The sequence below is a fragment of the Rhea pennata genome, chromosome 1 (genome assembly GCF_028389875.1).
Source record: "Rhea pennata isolate bPtePen1 chromosome 1, bPtePen1.pri, whole genome shotgun sequence".
Lineage (NCBI taxonomy): Eukaryota > Metazoa > Chordata > Aves > Rheiformes > Rheidae > Rhea > Rhea pennata.
In genome coordinates, this window is record NC_084663.1 from 50,234,091 (window position 1) to 50,255,128 (window position 21,038).

At 39.7% G+C, this 21,038-nt stretch overlaps 1 protein-coding gene across 9 annotated transcripts in view; it reads left to right on the forward strand.

Annotated features, from left to right (window-relative positions):
• VEZT (vezatin, adherens junctions transmembrane protein) overlaps positions 1 to 21,038 on the forward strand; it is a 65,463-nt gene that overhangs the window by 5,525 nt on the left and 38,900 nt on the right. For 6 of the 9 annotated variants that reach the window (XM_062585447.1, XM_062585456.1, XM_062585467.1 and 3 more), the window contains exons 2-3: positions 14,107 to 14,172; positions 16,209 to 16,343. In XM_062585447.1, the coding sequence (XP_062441431.1) occupies positions 14,107 to 14,172; positions 16,209 to 16,343 (201 nt within the window). Of the gene's footprint in view, positions 1 to 6,721; positions 6,875 to 14,106; positions 14,173 to 16,208; positions 16,344 to 17,333; positions 17,459 to 21,038 lie in introns of those variants that run through there. The other 3 variants (XM_062585477.1, XM_062585493.1, XM_062585485.1) reach the window with 3 other exon arrangements.

The following is a 21,038-nucleotide window of genomic DNA, read 5'->3' on the forward strand; positions in this document are numbered from 1 at the left end:
TTTGGTGTAAGGGTGAGTAAGGAAAATCAAAGACTCTACCAAGAACTGATTCCTGAAGGAACTCTATAAGTAAATTTCTGCTCTGATAGTCTTCCATTCAGCACAGCTCACTATTATATCAGCTATGTACATATTTGATTCCTTTCCCATCTTTTTCCTCTTAACTGTGTCAAAAGTACCCATATACCGTATGGCACAGTGTCAAAAGTCCATATAAAATTCCTGTATTTTGCTCATCTAGAAAGATGAGCTGTCTCATCAAAGAAATTCAAGTGAGTTTCTCACAGTCTACCTCTGGTGAAGACATGTGATCATCTTTGATAATGTTTTCTTCTCTCTCTTTGAATTTTGCAAGAAAGAATTATTCTCACTAGCATGCTGGCTTTTGATCAGATTCATAGGCCTGACATATCCCTCACTGCTTTTTCCTCCTTGTAAATACAGATACTGTTCGCTGTTTCTTGCTTATGAGCTTATAGATTTATTAAAAATCCTTTCTGCTGGAGCTTTGATCTCATGTGCCCATTCTTTCAGAGTACTGGCATGAAGGTGATCCAAACACTGCTGCTTAAGTATGTTTTCAGCTCAGGGGTTCCACTTCCAGCTGAGTCATTTGTCCTATATATTAATGAGCCTGTGCTTTTTTTTTTTTTTTCACTTCTTTATTTGAATGATATTAAAGCTAAGCTCCTTCATTTAGGTTCGCACAGATGGTCATTAGAGCCAAATTCTAGAGAGTCTTTATGATTCTCTCTGTCTGCTCTGTGGTACCTGTGGAAGGATTTTTGCTGCTATGCCTCCTAATGCTGTATTTACAGAAGAAATTCATCAATGCAAGATTTCTCAGAAATGCTTAACAGTCACTAGCTTGCAAAAAAAAAAAAAAAAAAAACCATAGTTTTTGACACCCACAGTGTGAAATTGCGGTCACTTTAGATTTTTAAGCACTCTTTCAGATACAGTGTTTGAAATTTAAATCTTTGGTTGTAAAATTGCATAAAATATAGTATTGAATTAATTTCATTGTCAATGTCTTAAACAGTCCTCTCCAAATACTTTAATTTAAATGATGAAAAATAATTAGGAGGTGTTCCTGCTGTTCAAAATGCATAAGCAAATAAATTGCATTACAGTAGAAAAAAATATTTTGAGATTGTTCTGAAGTGTATTCATTAAGGAAAAAAAATTGTTTGCACTTGTGCTAAAGTATTTTTGACAAATAACTTTTGATTGCTTCCCAAAGGCATGCCATAATCTGTTCCTTCTCCATGAAAAAGTATGATTCAAATCTCATTTTATTTCTCCCTTCACCCCAAAGAAATATTGCAGTATTCAGTAGCTTTTAATATCCAGGTTAATCAAAGGTCTGAATAGCTGTCAAGTACAAAAGCCCCCTAGAAAATTTCCATTTTTTTCTGTTGTTTCATGACATTTTTCTGGAACACTGAAGTTTCATTACTCTGAAGATTATTGCTGAATGTGCTGATTTTATTATGCCAGAAATAGTGCTTTATGTTCTAATGTGAAAAGTAGGGGAGTCTTGTGCTTTAAAAACTGTGCAGCTCATAAAGATGTTGAGAATGGGTTGCCTTCTTGTAATCTAACCAAGGTAGAAAAGGATTTTAGGATTTTACAATAATTTATTTTTATCGTATATGAGTACTTTCTATGAAAAGTTCAGAGATATTACATACAGTATCTGGTGGACAGTCTCTCAATTTCAGGTTGTAGATTAGCTGATTTTACTCCAGTTTCACAAATCAGAGATCAGCATGCCTGAAAGCTCCCGGGTTTTGCAGGCCTTATAGGAAATTCTCCTCCCTGTAGCCATAGGGAGTACAAGAGATCTTTCGCAGTCTTGGCTGCAGTGAGAGGCAGAGAATCTGGGCTCCTTGTCTTGCTCTTCTTTGTGCTTGGCATGTTTTTGCCCAGAATACAATTTCAGTTCCCTCTCCTACTGCAGTCACTGTTCTTCAGTTTTTCTTTTTCCTGGACAATGCTCTGGTATGACTAACAGTTCCTTAGCTTATGAATTGGTTTTGACGGTAGCCCCAGTGTAGCATCTTCATTCAGTTCTGTTTGCAAAACCTTTATTATGCAGTTTTCATTATTTCCTCCATATGCCAATTTCCTTTACCTTTCTGTTGGCTGCCATGCTTTTCTGGGGGTCTCAGGTGGGTTTTTTGAAGCCCAGCATTTCTTCTTTCTGAATTGTCATCGTTCCTCTTTCCTAGGGTAAAGTTAGTAATTCTTGGAAAGCTTTTTCAGGGTAGTAGTATGTAACTGGACTGAAGTGTCATGCAAATACCTGATTGCCCACAGTCTTTGTTATTCACAGAACTATATCCTTTTTCTTGCACACAGGATCACTATATTTGCATTAAAAATGTAATTACTTTTTAGGAACAGAAAGCCTTCCTTACTGGGGACATTGTCTGTTGCAATTTATTCTTGTGGCCTTGCTAGTAACAGTTGTGTCCACATATTCTTTGGGCTGATTATTAATGTTGTTATTCACTAGCTATCTCAGTACCAGTGGAAGTGTGTATTAAGGAATAGCCCCACCAAAGGCTGCCTGGTGGTATCATGGTGGTAGCATCACTGCTGAGTCTAGCTTTATTGTAGATCTATAGGAAACAATGTGATCAGCAGTATTATACCAGACTTCTAAAAACTAGTATTTATTGTTTGTCCTTTTAGAAATCCTAAACTGAAAAATATAGTGTATGATCTTTCCCAGCATCCAGTTTATTTCTTGCAAGGGAGAGAAAAATACCAAATCTCCAAAATAGGTTTCCTTTCTTCCCTGTCTGCACCAAATCTCAGGAGTCATATTAATACGTATTTAAAAAATAAAATAAGCTGGAGATGAATGCGAAGAGAGTTAAAACCTCATGTCTGAATTCAAAATTTTATAATGTATCACACAAAGTTCTACCAAACCTAGATTAAGCATCTAGAGTTGAAATCCACAGAACTAAAACAAAGGTTTTGAATGTGTCTTGGGTGCTTCATTTCACAGCTAGCCCTTGTTCAAGCAGTCATATTCCCGTTCCTGGGGGTAAATACCACTGCACAGAAATGGAATTACCCTTTCTAGCTAGGAGGGACATGATCTGCGCTCTTTGTCTATTTGCTGAAGTGGAAGAAGTTAACATGAGAAATCAGTCCGAAAGACAATAAGAGACATGTGTTCCAAGCAGTATGCTACCCTGAGAGAAAGCACCATGGATTCAACAGAGGTGGTGTCTAATGGTAGGATAGAGTCTGTTTAGGCAGGGCACAGGAGAAAAGCTCTTTGGAAGTAATTGGCAACATCACAGAGTGTTCAAATATAATAGGTGCAAAAAGATTGCTCGCACTGCATATTTAGGCAACAAGCCAAGATGCTGCTTGGTGCTGAGTGGCCTGGAGAATGTGTACATTAACGTTCTGATATACAGATTTCTGTAAGGTTTAAGAGGGATGCCAGCAAAGGGCACTGCTGTTTCCCAGCATAAAACATCTATGTTCAAAACATCCTTTAGATGATGTGTTCTCTGCATACCTACAATAGTCAAATGTATCTAAAATATGTTATTTCCTTGCTTAAAATATTGGTGCTAAACTCCTCCATCACCAAACTGAGATGTTCAAATCCACATTTGAACCCTTTCAAACCAAAATTAACTTTTATCAAAACACTCAGTGATGTTTATTTTCATAAACATTTCATAAATGCTTTCTCCACCCAAACTGAGCTAGTCTAGAATTATTATTTTGTTTAAAAATACAAACAATTAAACAGAAAACCTAACCTCAGAAACTTTGTTGTGTTGAAAATATTATTTAACATCTATTCAAACCCCTGAATTTTAGGACTTCAAAAATTGTGATTTTGACAAGCATCAGGCTTGGAAATGTTATTGTATAAAAATTAATGTCTCAAAGGTTGTAAGTTACTAAGAAAAGCGTCTGAAATATGGTATTCATATCTATAGCATCTATGGTAGCATCTATGCTGCTCCTTCAGCTGGATTTTTCTTATCAAATATTGGGTGAAATAAAGAAATAGTGCTCTTGTATGTGTGGATGAAATAAAGTCATTTTTAAATAGTTCTGTCAAAACCATACTTTACCTATCATTTAGGTAGGCTGTGTTTGAGACTGTGTTTTGTCTGCCTTCAGTGTGGGCTGTTGCCAGAAAAGGTGTTTGCATTTCCCTTCTCCTTAGCTGCTTGTTCCCACCCTCTTCTATACTGGCAGTGGCATTTGCTGGCAGTGCTGGGTAAGCTGGCTCAGGAGACTGATTTGACTGTAAACTAACCTGGCTAAGAGAGGAAAAAAAAAAAAAAAAAAAAGGATTGATTTTTTTTTTTCCCCCTTCCAAACAAATCAGTTCCTTCTTCTGTCTCACCACTTGGCTATATAAATATTACCACTAGTGTACTAAAATGGTACAGCAGCTGCTCTTAATGTCAGATGAAATTGAGCATGTAACTGCTGCCTGGGGGTATATCTGTGCTTTGAATTGTAATGTACTGTCGAGGCTTCTGAACTAGTAGTAAATGGGCTAGTTCACATAACTCAGCAGTCTTCCATGACGTGACTGGAAGGCAGGTGATACTGTAGAGAAAATAAAGGAAACAACATGTTTAAAACTGTAAAGAACCTTCTGGTTGTCCAAACCCAAGTAAACTCATTAGACATTTTTGGATAACTTGTTATCCAAACGTATACAAAGAAACATTGTTTGGGCCATAAATATCTACTATTATGTTCGAAGATTCCACAACCCGTATTTAAAATACTGGGCAGCATCACTGTAAAGCTACAAAAATTGGCAGGAAGATGAAGAAGCAAATGTAGCACTTCAGCAATACATCAGTTTTTTATAAAAATGACTGGCTTTCCAAGCTGTCCACCTTGTAAATGCTGGCAGATAAAAATTGAGACTTTTGAAGAAAGATAGGGTTTTTGTTTTTGTTTTTGTTTTTTTCCCCAGCAGTGAAGACAGTGTAGAAAAACCTAGAAGCAATGTAATATAAACAGTTGTTCCAAGACTTCCACTCTGCTTTGGAAAGGGTCAGCAATAGCACAACTTTACCTCTTTCTCTTGAGATCACTTACACAGTTTCATCTGCACGTTGTGCAGTCCATCAGGATAGCTGACAATTGGAGCTGTAAATATTAGCAGTTTGCAGCGCACTGCTTATTGCTGAGTTAAACATTTTGGCATATAATATAGTTGTTCTTCTATAATTGTGGTGAGTTGGTTATATTTTTCATGAGTATTACTGTAGTTGATTACAGTAATAAGAGTTTGAAAACTCTGTTGAGAATCTACATTTTGGTCTTCTGCTAAAAATTCTGTTAAAATTCATTTCTGTGTGCCAGTAGTTCTTAAGTGATGTGTGAATCCATATTGCCTTTATTATTTTTAAAAAAAATTAGAAGGCAAAAGTGCATGATGATCCACAGTAAATCTTTGAAGTCTCTTGGTCCACAAGTTTTGGAATCCTCCTCTTATCAGCTGCTTTTGGTCACATTTATAAGAGATTTAGTATTGCCTTACTGTTCTTGCAAGTTCAAGTCATGAATCTACTTCCTTGAGACACCTGAATAAAATATCGCTTACTTTACTTTTTCAGTGAATTTTCATAATGTGACTGTCTCTTATTTCTTGGTTGCTTTGCAATTCAGTCAGGATATTTACTTGTAAGTTGTTATCATTAGGTGTCAGAATTAGCGTGATTTACAATAGATAGAAATGTTAGTTCCTCAGAGCTGTTGTTTTAAAGAGATTTCCAGAATCTTTTAGTAGACTTGCCATTAGTTTAGATACATTAGATACATTTTAGATACATATTAGATACATTAGATACAACTAGATACATTAATTTCATTAATTTATTTTGAATTTAAATGAAGGGTAAAATCTGAGAGTTGCTGATAATTAGTATAAAACAAACCATGTCCTTTCTGTATCAGCTGAGTGCAGTGACTTGCATGGTCAGTGACTTCCCACCCAAAGCTCCAGATACAGATTTTGTGACTGGCCAGCAGTGCCCATTACTCTGTCCTCCAGTGGACGTATGGATATTTTTACCACTTCTACACTCAGTTTTTCAGCTGTTTCTGTCAGAAAGGTCTGCTCAGCTTTTCCCTGTACTCTGCAGGCTGACTTTTGAATGGGGAAATAGTCTAAAGCTCTCATTTCCTCTAAGTTTCAGAGCTTTTTCTGGTATGTGCATGCATGATTTACAGGAACAGTAATAGATAATAGCCTCAAAGTAGTTCTCAGATTGCTTCTAAATCACATGATTCTCTAGTACTAGAGAAACCAAAATCTATGCTACCATTACAGTCGAAACGGAGTAGAAAATGCAAAGGACTCTTTCCCTGACTTGAAGCCATTGTCTAATGTCAGCTGCGCCAGCCACTGGCTGGATTGCAGTCACATCAAAGGAGGAGGTGGCTCCAGCCAGCAGAATATGACCAAGGCTTTTAAATAACGTTGCCTGGAAAGTCTTATTAATGGCTTCATGTAATATCGATGTGCAGTAATTCCTTCCAGCAGTATCTTTTTAAAAGCCTTTAGCAATCTGTCATCCTCTGCTCCCTTCCCCCAGTTATAAAACCACATTAGTCGGGAGGAGTTGCACAGTCCTGGGAAGTTTCAAGCTGCGTGCACTGATGCTGCCAGGAAAATGCTACTGTGCAGGAGCACAGGTGCAAATACAGTGACTGCTGCTTCCCTTCCTCTGCTTGGGCCATCCTGGAGGGACAAGTAGAAAGAAATGGGGAGGTGGGAGAGATGCTGTCAGGTGCGTGGGAGCAATACAGAAGAGAAAAGTGGAATACCCTGCTCCAGGAGACAAAGATTGCACTGTCTGTAAGTTTTACCTCAACTTTTAAATTTTTTAAAAATATTTTGAGAGAGAGAGAGAGGAAGTTTCGATACTGTTTATTTTATTCTGAGTTTAGCTACTTGTTAAGCTTATCTTAGCCTTTGCTGTCACTATGGTAGAAATGTTTAATTTTTAAAAAAACTGAGAATTAATAACTTTTCACTATTTTGGAAGCAGTTTAAGCACACGTGGTATTCTTGGCACAATAGCACCGGCAGTTTTAGAAAAAACATTTCAGTGTTTTAAGAAGAGATCTTTAAACCTCTTATTGTGTGCAGTGACATTAAGTACTGCTTTTAATGTTGATCTGCTAAGTTAGCTGTGGTTGGAAACTAGAACAGGGTAGTAAATTTTATGATAGTAAAGAAGGTTGGATGTGAGAAGCCCCCACCTCTAATGGAGAAATCCTGCGTCATTTACTTCATGATGCATCAGCAAAAATAATTTGGGTGTGGCTTTGCTTTTTAGCTGCTATTGTAACAAGGCTGTGAAAGCTTTGCTCTTATGTGGAGTTGCAAAGGTTTTTCTTGTAATACTCATAAAATGCCTCAAATGTTAAAGTGCAATATCTGTACTGCAACAGATTTAAATATTTGAGCAGTTATCAATCAAAAGTGAGCTGTTCTCTGAAACGAAGAAATTCTCTATTGTGCCTTTCCATCATATAGGATCATATAGGGATTGTCTTTTCCTTTTAATGTTTGGCTTGATTTTGATTTTGGTGTTTGTTTTTTTTTTTTTTTTTTTTTTTTTTTTTGATCTGTTTTAACTGTAGGCTTGGTTGGAGTTGCAAAGACAACATTTGGTCATCAGTTCAGGTGCAGGGGTTTTGTTTTGTTTTATTCTGTTTTTTTTTTTTTTGTTATTTTTTTTCTTAACCAAGTCAGTGCTGTGTGGAAACTGGCATTAAAAATAAGCTTTGGAGAGGGGATAAGGAACAAAACTAATTTCAATGGGCTGTCCTTTAATCCTAGGATTAGGAAGGAAGGAAGAGATTTTTTTTTTTTATTTGTGGAAATGGGAATTTGTATAAATTTATACCATAAATGTTTAGTTACATTTGAATGACTTTGCAGCATGACTAACAGTAGTGAATTAACATAGAAAGATGACTGCTTTTTTGTTGTTAGTCTCTGAGTCCTCAAAAAAAACTAACTACTTAAATATTCAGAAAGTAAGTTCCTAGTCAAGACATCAGACTGTTTAAAAATACTTTATGCTAATGCTTATTAATGAGATTTGCCTTGTCTAATCTGTAAGAAGTGCACAAAAGAATAATAATGTTTTATCTTTTAGTGGTCCTGAAGTTGTTTTCCAACATACAAATTTGAGAAGCTGCATAATGAAAAAAAAAATGGTTGCATTTAATGCCTGTCTCTTGAACTATCAAAAAAAAAAAAAAAAAAAAAAAAAAAAAGGAAAAAGGAATGCATGAAATTCAGGCAAGGACAATTAGGAATAAAAACGGCAGATCCTTCCTGTTTTCCCTAGCTAAGGAGCAGATTACTTAATGTTATCATGGCATTTGCAGGTAAAAACAGGTGAACCTGACAATACTGATGAATGAAAGCATGAATCAAATTGAAGGACTTTTTCTCACAGTTGGAAGTGCGTGTGTGAGAATATGTGTATGTCTGTGATCGTTTTGTGGGGGAAAAAAGGCAGTTGAGAGTGAAAAGTTTTGCTAAGGATGTAAGCTAGAAATTCAAAGCTATAATTCATGGGGCATGAAACATATTATGAGATTTAATTATTGTTTTGAAAGCTTTGTAAGCATGAAAATGTTGTGCAAGTATTAAGAATAATATTTCTCTCTCCTGTATTGAAACATAACCAGTACATCGGATAACATATTTTTAGTGAGATCACATTCTAATTGCAAAGTCACAAAATTAATACTTTTATTATTCTTTGATAATACTGCAAGTTTTGTGTGAACGCTCACAGTTAGGAAATCTACCCCTTCCCCCCCCCCCAACAATTTTGTGGCCGTTGTCTACTTCAAATATATCATGGGATAAATTTGCTATGGACTGAGAAATCTTCAGTGAGTTATACAGACCATGCAGCTTTGCAAGTGAAAGGCTTGTTAGTAACATTTAAGATTAAGCAGTATCTAGGACATACATACGTATACACACACACACACAAATATATATATATATACACACACACACAAAAATATATATATAAATAAAAAATAGAGAGTGTGTGTATATGAGCTAATGCATGCGCATTTGACCATTTTTCGTGATCAGCTTTTAAAAAATGATCTCCTTGTGAAGCATTTCCTTCTGTATCCTGCACATTCGATGGGACTTCACACAATCAGAATAAAAAGCTCTTTTTTTTTCTTTCTCCTGAGATGCAAATGGATTCCTTTGCACGCTGAAGATATGTTTCACGGTGGTTTTGGATTGGTAACCAAGACCTAGGTCATGTTTCCTTTCAGTTGGTTGGTGCTTGCTTGCACTCCCTGATCAGGTCTCAGCAGCCGTACATACCCACCTTGGAGAGTTTTAGCAGGAGGTGCCCATGGAGAGCCTGAATGATGAGCCAGCAGCTGCTTGTGGTTTCTGCAGTGAACCAAAAGGCCTAGCATTTCCATTACAATGGAGAAAGCAGACTACACAAGCCCCAAAAGCTGGGATGTGTACCCAGAGATCATTGTGGAAAAACTCCTTAGTATATCTGAGGTATTTTGCCAGCTGTCTGTATTTGTGTGTGTACCAGAAAAGACAAGACTAGTCATGTCAAATGATGGCTGGCCTTGCTTGTAATAAGTATGATCGAGATGGCACTCATAACTTGAGACAGCAAAAAAGCAGTATTTCCAGGTTACTGAGGTGAAAGAGGCTTAAAACTTTTCGTTTTTCTTTGTTCTCAGGGCTTCACAACACTGTTTCTGAGGCCCCCATCACAGCTGCTCAGAGCATGCAGGGCTGCTCAGTGAAACTGATATTCTAGTCCTATCCCTGCTAGCTATGTCAGGCAAACAGTGAGGTCTGTGTGGTGAGGCAGCAGGAGGAGCTAGGGGTTGCTGAGGGAAGCAACTAAATTCTGCAGCAAGGACCTGGGAGGGAGGTCCCGGCCCAGGGGCAGGTTTGCCCAGAACCTGAATGCAATCCCCTTAGAGTCCTGCCCGGACTGAGCCTCAGAACTATGATTTTGAAGAAAACATTCCCTTCTCACCCACTGTTTTGCATGCATGTCTTTGTCTAAGCAGGGATCATTTTGGCTGTTTCTGATTGAAACCTCTGTACAACCCTAAGTGCCCCTGCTGTGGGTTGGGTCAAGCTGTTCCAGGTTTGCTGGCACTCCACAGCCTGGTTCTGCACCAAAACCATTCTGCAAAGACAAGATTATGCATATCCATTTCTATTCTTTCTTCTTCTTCCTTTTTTTTTTTTTTTTTTCTTTTTTTTTTTTTTGCTGAAGTTATTAAGGTAATTTAAAAATACCTTAAATGAAAGAAGTATTGTATTCTAGTCCATTATGTTTTCTTTTTCATGTTAGTTAAGTAATCCTGGTAAAGTGGAATGTTGTTCTTACAGCAAAACATACCAGTCCAGAACAGCGTATTGTTTTATGAGAGTTACGTGCTCTTGAAAAAGTACCTAACTACAGAGGAAGGGTACTTGGAAAGGGCGGGGGGGGGGGGGAAGAGAGGATTTAGCTGTCACATTGGAAAAATTCTCAAAAGGAAATGAATCACTAACCTATCCTAGTGTTTTGCACAAGCATTTTCATTGTGGGTGAGGGGGATCATCTGCACCTGCGCAGGGCTTTGAGTTGGTATGAATGTTTGAGTTTCAGGTAATGAGTGGACACTGAGTCTGTTGTGAGTAAGTTGACAGCATTGAAAAGTATGCATTTGTTTGCTTTAAATAGGTAAGAGTGATTAAAATAGCACTTTGGACATGGAGTAAGAAAAACTGCCAGTAATGATTGAATTTGTTCAGCTAGAATCAATGATTGCTTTGAAGTTTTATTAGATGGCAGGAAGTCATTTAAAATTTGGCCATGTTCTTATACAACCGTGGTAGCTGTACCTTGTTTTTTGCAACTTGCACCAGTGGCGGTTACTGATAGTTAACATAACAATTCCCAGTTGTTATACCGGTGGTGAGTGTTTCTGCAGATCTCTGTATGTGAACTCTGACTTCCATAACAGTGCATTTTTTGCTGGAAAGGTATTAGTTTTTACTTACAGTATTTTTGTTTTCTCACTTGATGTTATATTGTATTTCTCAAAGTGCAGTTCTCGGTTCTTCCTATACAGTTCATTGGTGTTTGTATACTGTAATGTGAGTTGCTGAAAAAGGTTTTTTTAGAGGTCAAAATGAATTCCTGACTACCTACGCTATTAAAGACTCGTTGCTGAGAGGTTTTCTTAAAAGACAAATGTCCACAGGTCCCTGGAGCAGAACCGGAGATACTAAAAATATCTTTCCACCAGATCTGTCATAGGTGTTGTCATGTATGTAAATGTAAACAAATAAATGACAGTTAAGTAAATCTTAGATACCTGATACAGATGAAGCAAGAAGATTTGAATGTTTAAGTAGGTGAATATCTAAAAATGTAAAAACCCACTCCCTTGTGATCACAATTTCATGCTTTCTCTAGTAAATTTTCTCATAAAGTAGTAGCTTTGCCAACAACTTTAAAAAGTAATTTTTAAATAACTGTGATGCTCTTTTACCAGAAATGCTAACACCACCTCAAAAACAGCAGTAGCCATTTCCTAATTTGTTTTTTTCATTTCTGTATAGCAGTCTGTAGGTACATAATTGAAACCCCACAATTCCCCCTCTTTTATTTTCAAGCAGCCACACATCCTTCAGCATGCCCTCTATCATGCGTCGCAAGCATTGCAATAAGCAGTGAATAATCAGCATTAGAGTGCGAATAACAAGCAATATTAAAATACTGAGTTTAACAAGCTCTTTCACCTATCCTATGATTTCTAGGCCAGAGAGCCAACTATCAATACCAAACGAGCTGTGTTGTAGCTCACTCGTTAATTGTTGGAGATGCTGTACCTGCGTAAAGATGGAATGGGAGTGATCGGACAGGTTCATAGGACACATGCCCTCAAACTCATCACACCCATGTCATTGGACTAGCAATAAAAAGTTGCTTTTATCAGTATCACAAAAGTTAGGTTATCAGCACAGTCGGCTGCATAAGCCTGAGTGCTGCGCTTTTCCCGGCAATGGGCTTGGGTACTGTTTAAGATCATAGTATCAGGAATGAGACTGGTTTTTGGTCATGTAATTGCACCAAAATGTGGCATTGCGATAGAGCACAAGCGTAGCATTTACAACTTGTTTGGTGGTCTGGTTCTGGCCTGTGTAATTAAAATCGAGACAGGCATCCGCTCGCACAGTTCCCGGAATGTCCAATTCCTGTGGCTCCAAGGGGGCAGGCGGGAGATGGGCCGCCCAACCAGTTGTCAACCACCGTCTGAGAGGTTTTGAGGAGGTCACTCAATCCATCGCGGCCCGTGACCTGTGGAAACACAAGCATACACTCGGCCCCACATGATTAGTTGGTGAGGTCCCTCCCAGTCACCTGTGCGTAAGTCTTTCACCAACACTAACGCGGGCTTCGACCTAGGTACTGGTACAAATGTTGAATGCATATTATGATAGTGTTTCACTATAGGGGGCACGTCGTCATGTGCAATGGGCATTGATAAATGGTTTAATACAAATAAGGCCTTCCACAACCTGGCATGTGGTGTTTCACGGCTGTCTCCCCCTTTTTGTTTGGTCAACACAGCCTTCAATGTGCGATGTGTGCATTCAACAATTGGCTGCCCTGTAGGAGAGTAAGGAATACTGGTGTGATGGTGAATGCCCCAGGTGTGTAAAAACTGTCGCATAGACCGGCTGACATAGGCCGGACCGTTACCGGTTTTTACCTCTCTTGGAATGCCAAGGGCGGCAAAGGCGGCACGGAAGTGGCTCTGAACGTGTTTACTTGTTTCGCCTGCTGCAGCGGTGGCCCAAACAGCTTGAGAAAAGGTATCCACCGATACGTGGACGTATCGCAGCTTGCCAAATTCTGGGATGTGCGTAACATCCGTCTGCCACAGCTGCAGGGACTGCAGACCGCGTGGGTTCACTGCAGGGGAGGCCCCCGAAGCGAACGGCTGGCAGTCTGGGCAGGTTTGAACAATCAGTCTAGCGTTGGCCTGTGTGAGGCCGAACTGCTTCGCTAATACCTTGGCTGACTGATGGAAAAACGAGTGTGATAACTGTGCTTGTGCTAAGGTGTTAGGGACCGGATTGTTCAGATCATTCACTCCTAGTCGAGTACCGTTTTTATGCATTTTAGATCTACACACTCGGGCAATGTGCCCGGGCTTTCCACATCGGAGGCATACTATGTTAGAATCCCTATTTCCTCCTAGGCATAAATTTCCAGCATTATTATTTCGAGGACATCTGTCACGAAAGTGACCTCGTTGTCCACACAAAAAGCAAACCCCCAGACGCGGCCTAGGATTTTTCTGTGCTTGCAAAAGTGGCTTTAGGGCAACAGCAAGAGCAGAAGCTTGAGCTTTTGCGTGAACAGCTGCCTTATCTTGTTCTATTAATAGATCAGCGTGGCTACATGCTTCTATCATTTCAAGAAGTCCTGCTGTGCGAGGTAATGTAGCAAGTATTCGTTTACACACCGTATTAGCATTCTGAACGGCTAAATCCTTCCCTACTGCTACCTTCGCTTCTGGTGATAAATTAGGAGATTTTTCTATTGCTAATCGCAACCTGTCTAAAAATTCTGTAAAGGGTTCAGAAGAGCCCTGAATTATTTTTACGTAAGAAGGGACCACAGCTCCCATTTGCGGTACAGCTTTCAATGCATCAAGTGCCAACTGCTGAGATTGCTGCAAAATGCGACGATGCAGTCGCGCCTGCACTTGAGGGGTAGCGTATTGCCCCTGCCCGAGCAACATATCAACCGTAGCTGTACGCAACGAATCGCCATCAGCTAAGTCTATATTGCTCATTGCAGCAACTTCAGCACGTCGCTTCCAATCATCTTTAAATATCAGCTTTTGCGCAGGACTTAAAATCAACGCAGTTATACTCTCCACATCATAAGGTGTCAAAACATTTTGTGTAAACAAAACATCAACCAGATTTTGGACATAAGGATTTTGCATGCCATGCTCCATCACTGCTTTTCGTACCTCTCTTAACAGTCGCCAATCAAATGGAACCCCTTCAAGCGTTCTGTGCCCCTGAGGGTCATGCCCGGCCTGAACAAGGTGTGTGGTCAACTCAGTAGTCATAGCTTTGAGGGGCCCTAAAAATTCCCCTTCAACAATAGCATCCCGTATAATCCCCTGCCAACGTTGCCCAGAATCAATAACAGCAGATGCCTGCGCTTTATCATCCCCTTTTTCCGTTAACACTGCCTGTTTATAGTTGAGGAATAAGTCCTTCAATGTCTGTTTTTGCTGTTGCAACGCATCCTTAAAAGCTTGCAAGCTTTGTACTAAATACTGGAGTTCCTTCTGTTGACTCTTATTTTCCAGCTGCAATTGCCTCAACAGCTCAGCATCTTCATCCCCTAACTGGGGAGGCGAAGGGACATGTTCCGGCTTTACGGAAGGCATACCAGCATCCTTTTGTTCAATAGCATCATCCCCTTCAACCAAGGGAGCAGACGGGAGGGTTCCACCGAAAAAATCTTTAGCTGACGCATCAATAGGAAAGGCTGATGGCACCGGAGGGGCTGGAAATACAGCTCCTACAGCTTCCTCACCCACTGTTCCTTGCATGGCTGCTTCAGCAGCATCCATAACACGGGTCTCAGTTCTAGTATCACGCACCAGATAAGAAATTACCCGCCAAGTTTGGCTCAACGATACCGCTTCTTTATTACCTACTTTCACCGATTCCCATAGTTCTTGTTCCAAAATCTTCCACTTCTCCTTGTTAAAAGCATCTTCGGGAATAACAAAAATTTGCCGTTTCTGCCCCCATGCAAGGAGATCGGCAACATCCTTTTCTTTTATAGCAATATCATGCTTAGCTGCTAAAGTTGTTATAACAGCGAGCACAGCTCGCGCTTCTACCGATACGGCAGATCCCATATTGTAATAGCAAACCGCTCAATATATTCACTTACATTCAGTTGCGCAACATCGCTTCTTCCGAGCGCCAGGGACTCTCCAGATCCCTCGAGCGGTGCCTTCTTCGCCTTTCCGTTAAATCACGTTGGGGTCACCAATTGTTGCGAAGAAAACGAGACATCACCACGCATTCAATGTGAATGCTAGAGAGTGTCTGTCTTACAGATTAGATCCCATAGTTATGCTCCAGCTGCTCACCTGTAAACGGTGATTGCCCGCGCTTTTTGCTGCAGTCCTGCTGCGAGTGATTCGTTCAGCTGGAGTCCCTTCTGGATGCTCCTGTCAGCGCTTGTTCGACCCTATCACGTCGGGGGGTTGAACTATTGAAATGTGAAACTGTTCACATTTGAAGGGATTGATTGCACGGACTCCTGATAGGTTCTGATCAGAAGACCTTTATCCATATCAGAAGGCAAAATATATATATCGATACAGCAAGCACGAGTTGTGAACGCGACATACACAGCGCAGTGGTTGGGTACACAGCGACAAGCACGCGCTCCAGCTACTAAAGCGATTGGTTATGCTCCTTGATACAATTTTCGCACAAGCAGACGCCACAGTTATCTGCTTGGCTCATATTCTGCATTCTTGTTCTGCTTCTCACAGCACACCTGCTTCTAATCTCAGTTGAAGGACGGGTCGCCCAGCTCAGTGTCTAACGAACCGCGCACATAATCAAGTTACACTGAGGCTTTGTTTAATCAAGTTTGAGAAGTGCTCTACTTTCAAAGTTTGTTTCAGTAGAAAAAGTACAAACTATTCACATGTTTGTAAACTTCAAGAAACTAGTACCAAATACATAGTTTATTTATTGAATGCATGCAAGTTGTAAGTTAAAGAACCGGTTCCATTAGATCATCTAGAGAAAATATTACTATAGGAGAAGTTAACTGGCTGCATGCTTATTTGCCATCATATTGTCTTCTAAATTGACTCTGTTGCACCATGTTTCATTATGGTCAGGAGAAAACTGAAGAGACATATTTAAAGCAAAATTTTGGCTTCTTTGCTGTTACTGTATTGCTTTCTTGTTACTGGATAGTTCACTGATGAGTGTGTTGTTTGACTGGTTTTGCATGCTGTAGTCATATTTGTGTTTTCTGGGGAATAGGGAACATCCTTCACATTTGTTTATTTCATTTCCTTTCTTAACTCTCTTTCAGAATTCCCCACTCTACCAGTATCTGCAGGATCTGGGACACACCGATTTTGAAGTATGTTCAGCTGTGTCACAAAAGGCAGAACAATGTGCAGCAGAGGGAGGCCAAGAGGAGTGGACTTCTCATGCTGCTCAGAAAGTGAGCATTATTCTGCTACCATGCATTTATCTTCTCAAAAGATAACTGCATCATTTCACAAATAGGAAAAATCAGAGAAGATAAAGGTTAAAGTGTTACTATACAAAAAGTTAACAATAGTGGTTGCTGTATCTTGTCTGTTAATGTATTTGGAAACATGGTCTGCCAATATAGCTTGAAATATTTCTTTGCATTTATGTAAGCTGGGACAGCAAGAGACTTTGATATTGAATTTTTAAAACGTTGTAAATTATATTATTTACTAGATATTGTTATGTTATCTTAGCATGGCATTCTGTGAACAAAACCTGTAATTTTCTGGGACAAAATATTTATAGTTCCCAGCCCTTTTCAGGCATTCAGTTGCTAAATAACACTTAATTTGTGACAAAACATCCTAAAAAAAGAGGATTTCTTGGAATTATAAATAAATAACCAATCTGAATGAGGTAGTAGAACTGTGCTTAGGTTATGGCAATGTTGTAACAGTAACAGCCGGTGAGCGTCATCCACTGCTTAGTTCAGACTATTTCTCTGTCTTTTTAAATATAGGCTTGTGGATTTTTCTTTTAATGTTTTAGTATTAAAATTATGCTTGAGAATTAAGAGGCTGGAGTTTTAAAAATTATACATATATATATATACATATATACATATATATATATATACATATATATATATATATATAAAGTCCTTACAGCATTTTTTGCTTGTTTTACATGTACTTCGAACTGCACATTTTTTCTTTCCTTACTAAAAATAAATGGCAATTTACTGCTATTATCAGTGTATAGGCCATGTGAATCACATTAGGAGCTGCAGTGTGGGCCAGGAAATTTCTCTTTTGAGGTAGCTGATGTGGGAATCTCTTTGCTAATTCTAAAAATGACAAGTATGTTGAAAATTCATAGTCAATCTGTCTTCTCCTTAGCACCTAGATGGAGCATGCAAAGAGCAGTTATTTTCTGCCTACCTCTTTCTCTTCCACAGTGGAGAGTTCTGTTTTCAGTGGACATGCTCCAGCTATGTGCTAAGCCAAGAGGGAAAAAGAGGCCTTCATGCAGACTTCTCTGTCCAGGCCACTGCAAGCTGTGGGGGGGCCCAGAACCTCACAGGTAAGAACCTAAAACAAGTGTTCGTAGTTTGACTTGTTGCCTCTGACAAATTACCGTTTCTTTCTCCCCTCCTCTTAGCACCTACTGCAGCTTCCGTCTTTGTACACCTTAGGTCAGCTGATTCTTGCCCACGGTGGCTTTTAACCTTCTTCTAGAGCTCTGATTTCCTTATGTTTGTTCCTGCTTTATACCTCTTCTGCCACCATCATACCAGAGTTTTGCCACCCCTTTCCTCCCATTTATAACCACTGTGGCTTCCCTGCTCCTGTTCCACTGCCTTCTACCTTGCCAATTAGCTGCAGCGAACTGTGGAGAACATCCTATTTCTTCCAAGAATTAGGTGAGATGGTATGAATGGCCATGAGTTCTTCAGCAGGGAGACCTTCTGGATGCAGTGGGTGGGGGAACATATGGCAAATGGGGTGAACTGACTGATGCCTGCTTCTGTTAGGTTCTTAATACCATCTTGATGTATATCCACTACTTAGTCCTCAAGATGTTTCAAGGAATTAGTCTTGAAATAATCATAGGCTTTAGTGCTAATAGTCACAGTACAATTTATTTCAACAAAAAATTTTAAGTTTTGTTGAGTCCCTCTTGCTGCTCCTTTGTTTTAGATCATACAGATTTTTTTCTCAAGGATGTCTTATCTTTGAAGATGATAATCTATTGTAGGATCTTAGGTGGGACAGTGTTTGGAAATACATGAACTGATGTGGAAAATATCAGTCTTAAGTTTTTTCTCTGGTCTGAGAGAGGAATGTGTAATTCTTGAATTTTTTTTAGTAGTATACATACAAGGACCGATGAAGTGGAAATGTAGAAGTTGTAGTGTGAATTTTATTCGTCCAGCAGTATTCTGAGAAGGGTTAGTACATCACATTTTCATACAGAGCTGCCCATTTTAGCCTATTAGACTATGTGAGCTTCCTCACACATTCATTACTCCATTTGAAAAAACAGAGTAATAAAATGTGATTTTTTTTGTGGTAGTCTTTGGTCCTATTGGAGTATTTTTTCATGGGTAGATCAGTCATAGTTTGTGCTCATCTGGTGGGGCAGGTGTGTTGGGCACTTTACTTCACAGCCCTGATCCACAGTTGTCAAAACTTACTGTCCTATGGAAGTGTACTGTATCTTTCTTCTTGCCTTCACGCCCTGATTTCCTATTAAAGATGACCGTATAGATCAGATACAGACAGGGTGCATATAAATTGAGCAGGCCTGTGGGTATCACCTACGGAGCAGACAGAATCCGTGGTGCTACTATTTAAAAAGTAACCATACTGTAATAATTCCTGAATTTTATAATGGTATGTGTTGCTATTCAGCCCTGCTGTTGTTGAATTACAATTTTGCAAAAAGTTCAGCAGTCATGTAGAAAGAAAATCACAGGAGCTTCCTACAGAACTCCAGTCTCATATGCTGCAGAGTTTGTGAGGCCAAGAAACAGATTAACTCTGGGAAGAAAAGAAGTGATTCCTGCAGTGTCTTTATGCTTCATCAACTGGTTTCTCTCTTGTAAGTTTTTTTTTTTTTTTTTTTTTTTTTTTTTAACTTAGGACATAGACATAAATTGATTTCTGGTTACTGTTGATGCAAGTAGCTGTCACATTAGTAGTAATAATTACTGGCTTCTATCAGGGGTCATGAGGCAAGGCTGAATGAAATTTAGAATTTATTATGCTTTAAGTTCAAATACCTTGAAAAGGATTTCTGAAACCATTAGGTCCGCTACCTTTGCTTTTCAGAATTGTCAAGTGACACTCACCACAACCCTCAAGAAACTGGTTTAAATTATATTATAGAATCGTTAAGGTTGGAAGGGTCCTCTGGAGATCATCTAGTCCAACCTCCCTACTCAAGCAGGGTCACCTAGAGCTTGTTAAACAGGGTCGCATCCAGGCAGGCTTTGAATATCTCCAGAGAAGAAGACTCCACAACCTCTCTGGGCAACCTGGTCCAGTGCTCCGTCACTCTCACATTTCAGTGAAGAAATTCCCCCTCATGTTCAGGCAGAATTTCCTGTGGTTCAGTTCATGCCCATTGCCTCTTGTCCTGTCTCTTGGCAGCACTGAAGAGAGTTTGTCCCCGTCCCCTTGACACCCTCCCTTCAGGTGCTTGTACACATTGATAAGATCCCCCCTCAGTCTCCTCTTCCCGAGGCTGAAGAGGCCCAGCTCTCACAGCCGTTCCTCATAGGGCAGATGCTCCAGCCTTCTGATCATCTTTGTAGCCCTACGCTGGACTCTCTCCAGTAGCTCCCTGTCTCTCTTGCCCTACAGAGCCCAGAACTGGACACAGCACTCAAGAGGAGGCCTCCCCAGGGCTGAGTAGAGGGGCAGGATCACCTCCCTCGACCTGCTGGCAACACTCTTCCTAATGCACTCAAGGATGCTGTTGGCCTTCCTGGCCTCAAGGGCACATTGCTGGCTCATGGTCAACTTGTCATCCACCAGCACTCCCAGGTCCTTCTCTGCAGAGCTGCTTTCCAGCAGATCAGCCCCCAGCTTGTACTGGTGCCTAGGGTTATTTCTCCCTAGGTGCAGGACCTTGCACTTGCCCTTGTTGAACCTCATGAGGTTCCTCTCCACCCAGATCTCCAGCCTGTCCAGGTGTCTCTGAAGGGCAGCACAGCCCTTAGGTGTGTCAGCCACTCCTCCCAGCTTGGTACCATCAGCAAACTTGCTGAGGAGGCACTCTGTCCCTTCGCCCAGGTCATATTTCCCTGTTCAAGGTATTGGCAGGTTTGTGGTACATTTGTATTGAAAATAGCTATTCTGGCTTAGTGCAGGGAGACTTTAGTTAAACCACTGTTAATTGAAAAGCAAGGTGACACATTTGACTGGCTGATTATCTCTTCCTTATTATGAGGAAGTGCACAGACTTTAGCTTTTTAGCTGTACTACTTTATTTTGCATATTCACTTCTGTGGCACTCTGATACTGTGTAATATGTATATACTTTCCATGGAATTTAATACAAAATGCTGTGGACTTAAGAACCTTAAAAGAATTAAGATATACTGCTTTTTAAAGGCCTCAAGTATTTTTTTTTCACCTCCCTTCCCCTCGAGCATTTTGTTTTTAATTTTGTTGTGTTGGGAGCAAGTCCTCAGGTTTTGTATGAGCTATAGAAGTAATTCGTCATGATTTTCCATGTAACTTGAAGGCAGAGGGTGTGTGAAAATGGGTTATCCATTTCTTACAAATAGTAGGATGACATTTATGTTGTCTCACCTCAGTCTAGACAAGAATACATAGGGGAAAAAGGAAACTTGTATGTAATTTGGAGCTGAAAAAATGTCATAGATTCTTCCAGCTTTGTTCTAGTATTAGTTTGGGAACATAAGAACTTTTCTTATGTGTGCTAATGACAAAAAGTTTGTTTTTGTCTTTTGATTCCTGTTTCTATGTCCCATTCTGGTAGAGTGCCTCAAAAGGAAAGGGAATGAGGGAGAGGCAGCTGGCTGTACATTTATAGTAATAGATTTGATTAAGGAGAATATGAGGTTCTGTTGCAAGTTCTGTATGACATACAGGAAAAACAAACTTAAGTTCCTATAATTTCCTCATTTTTA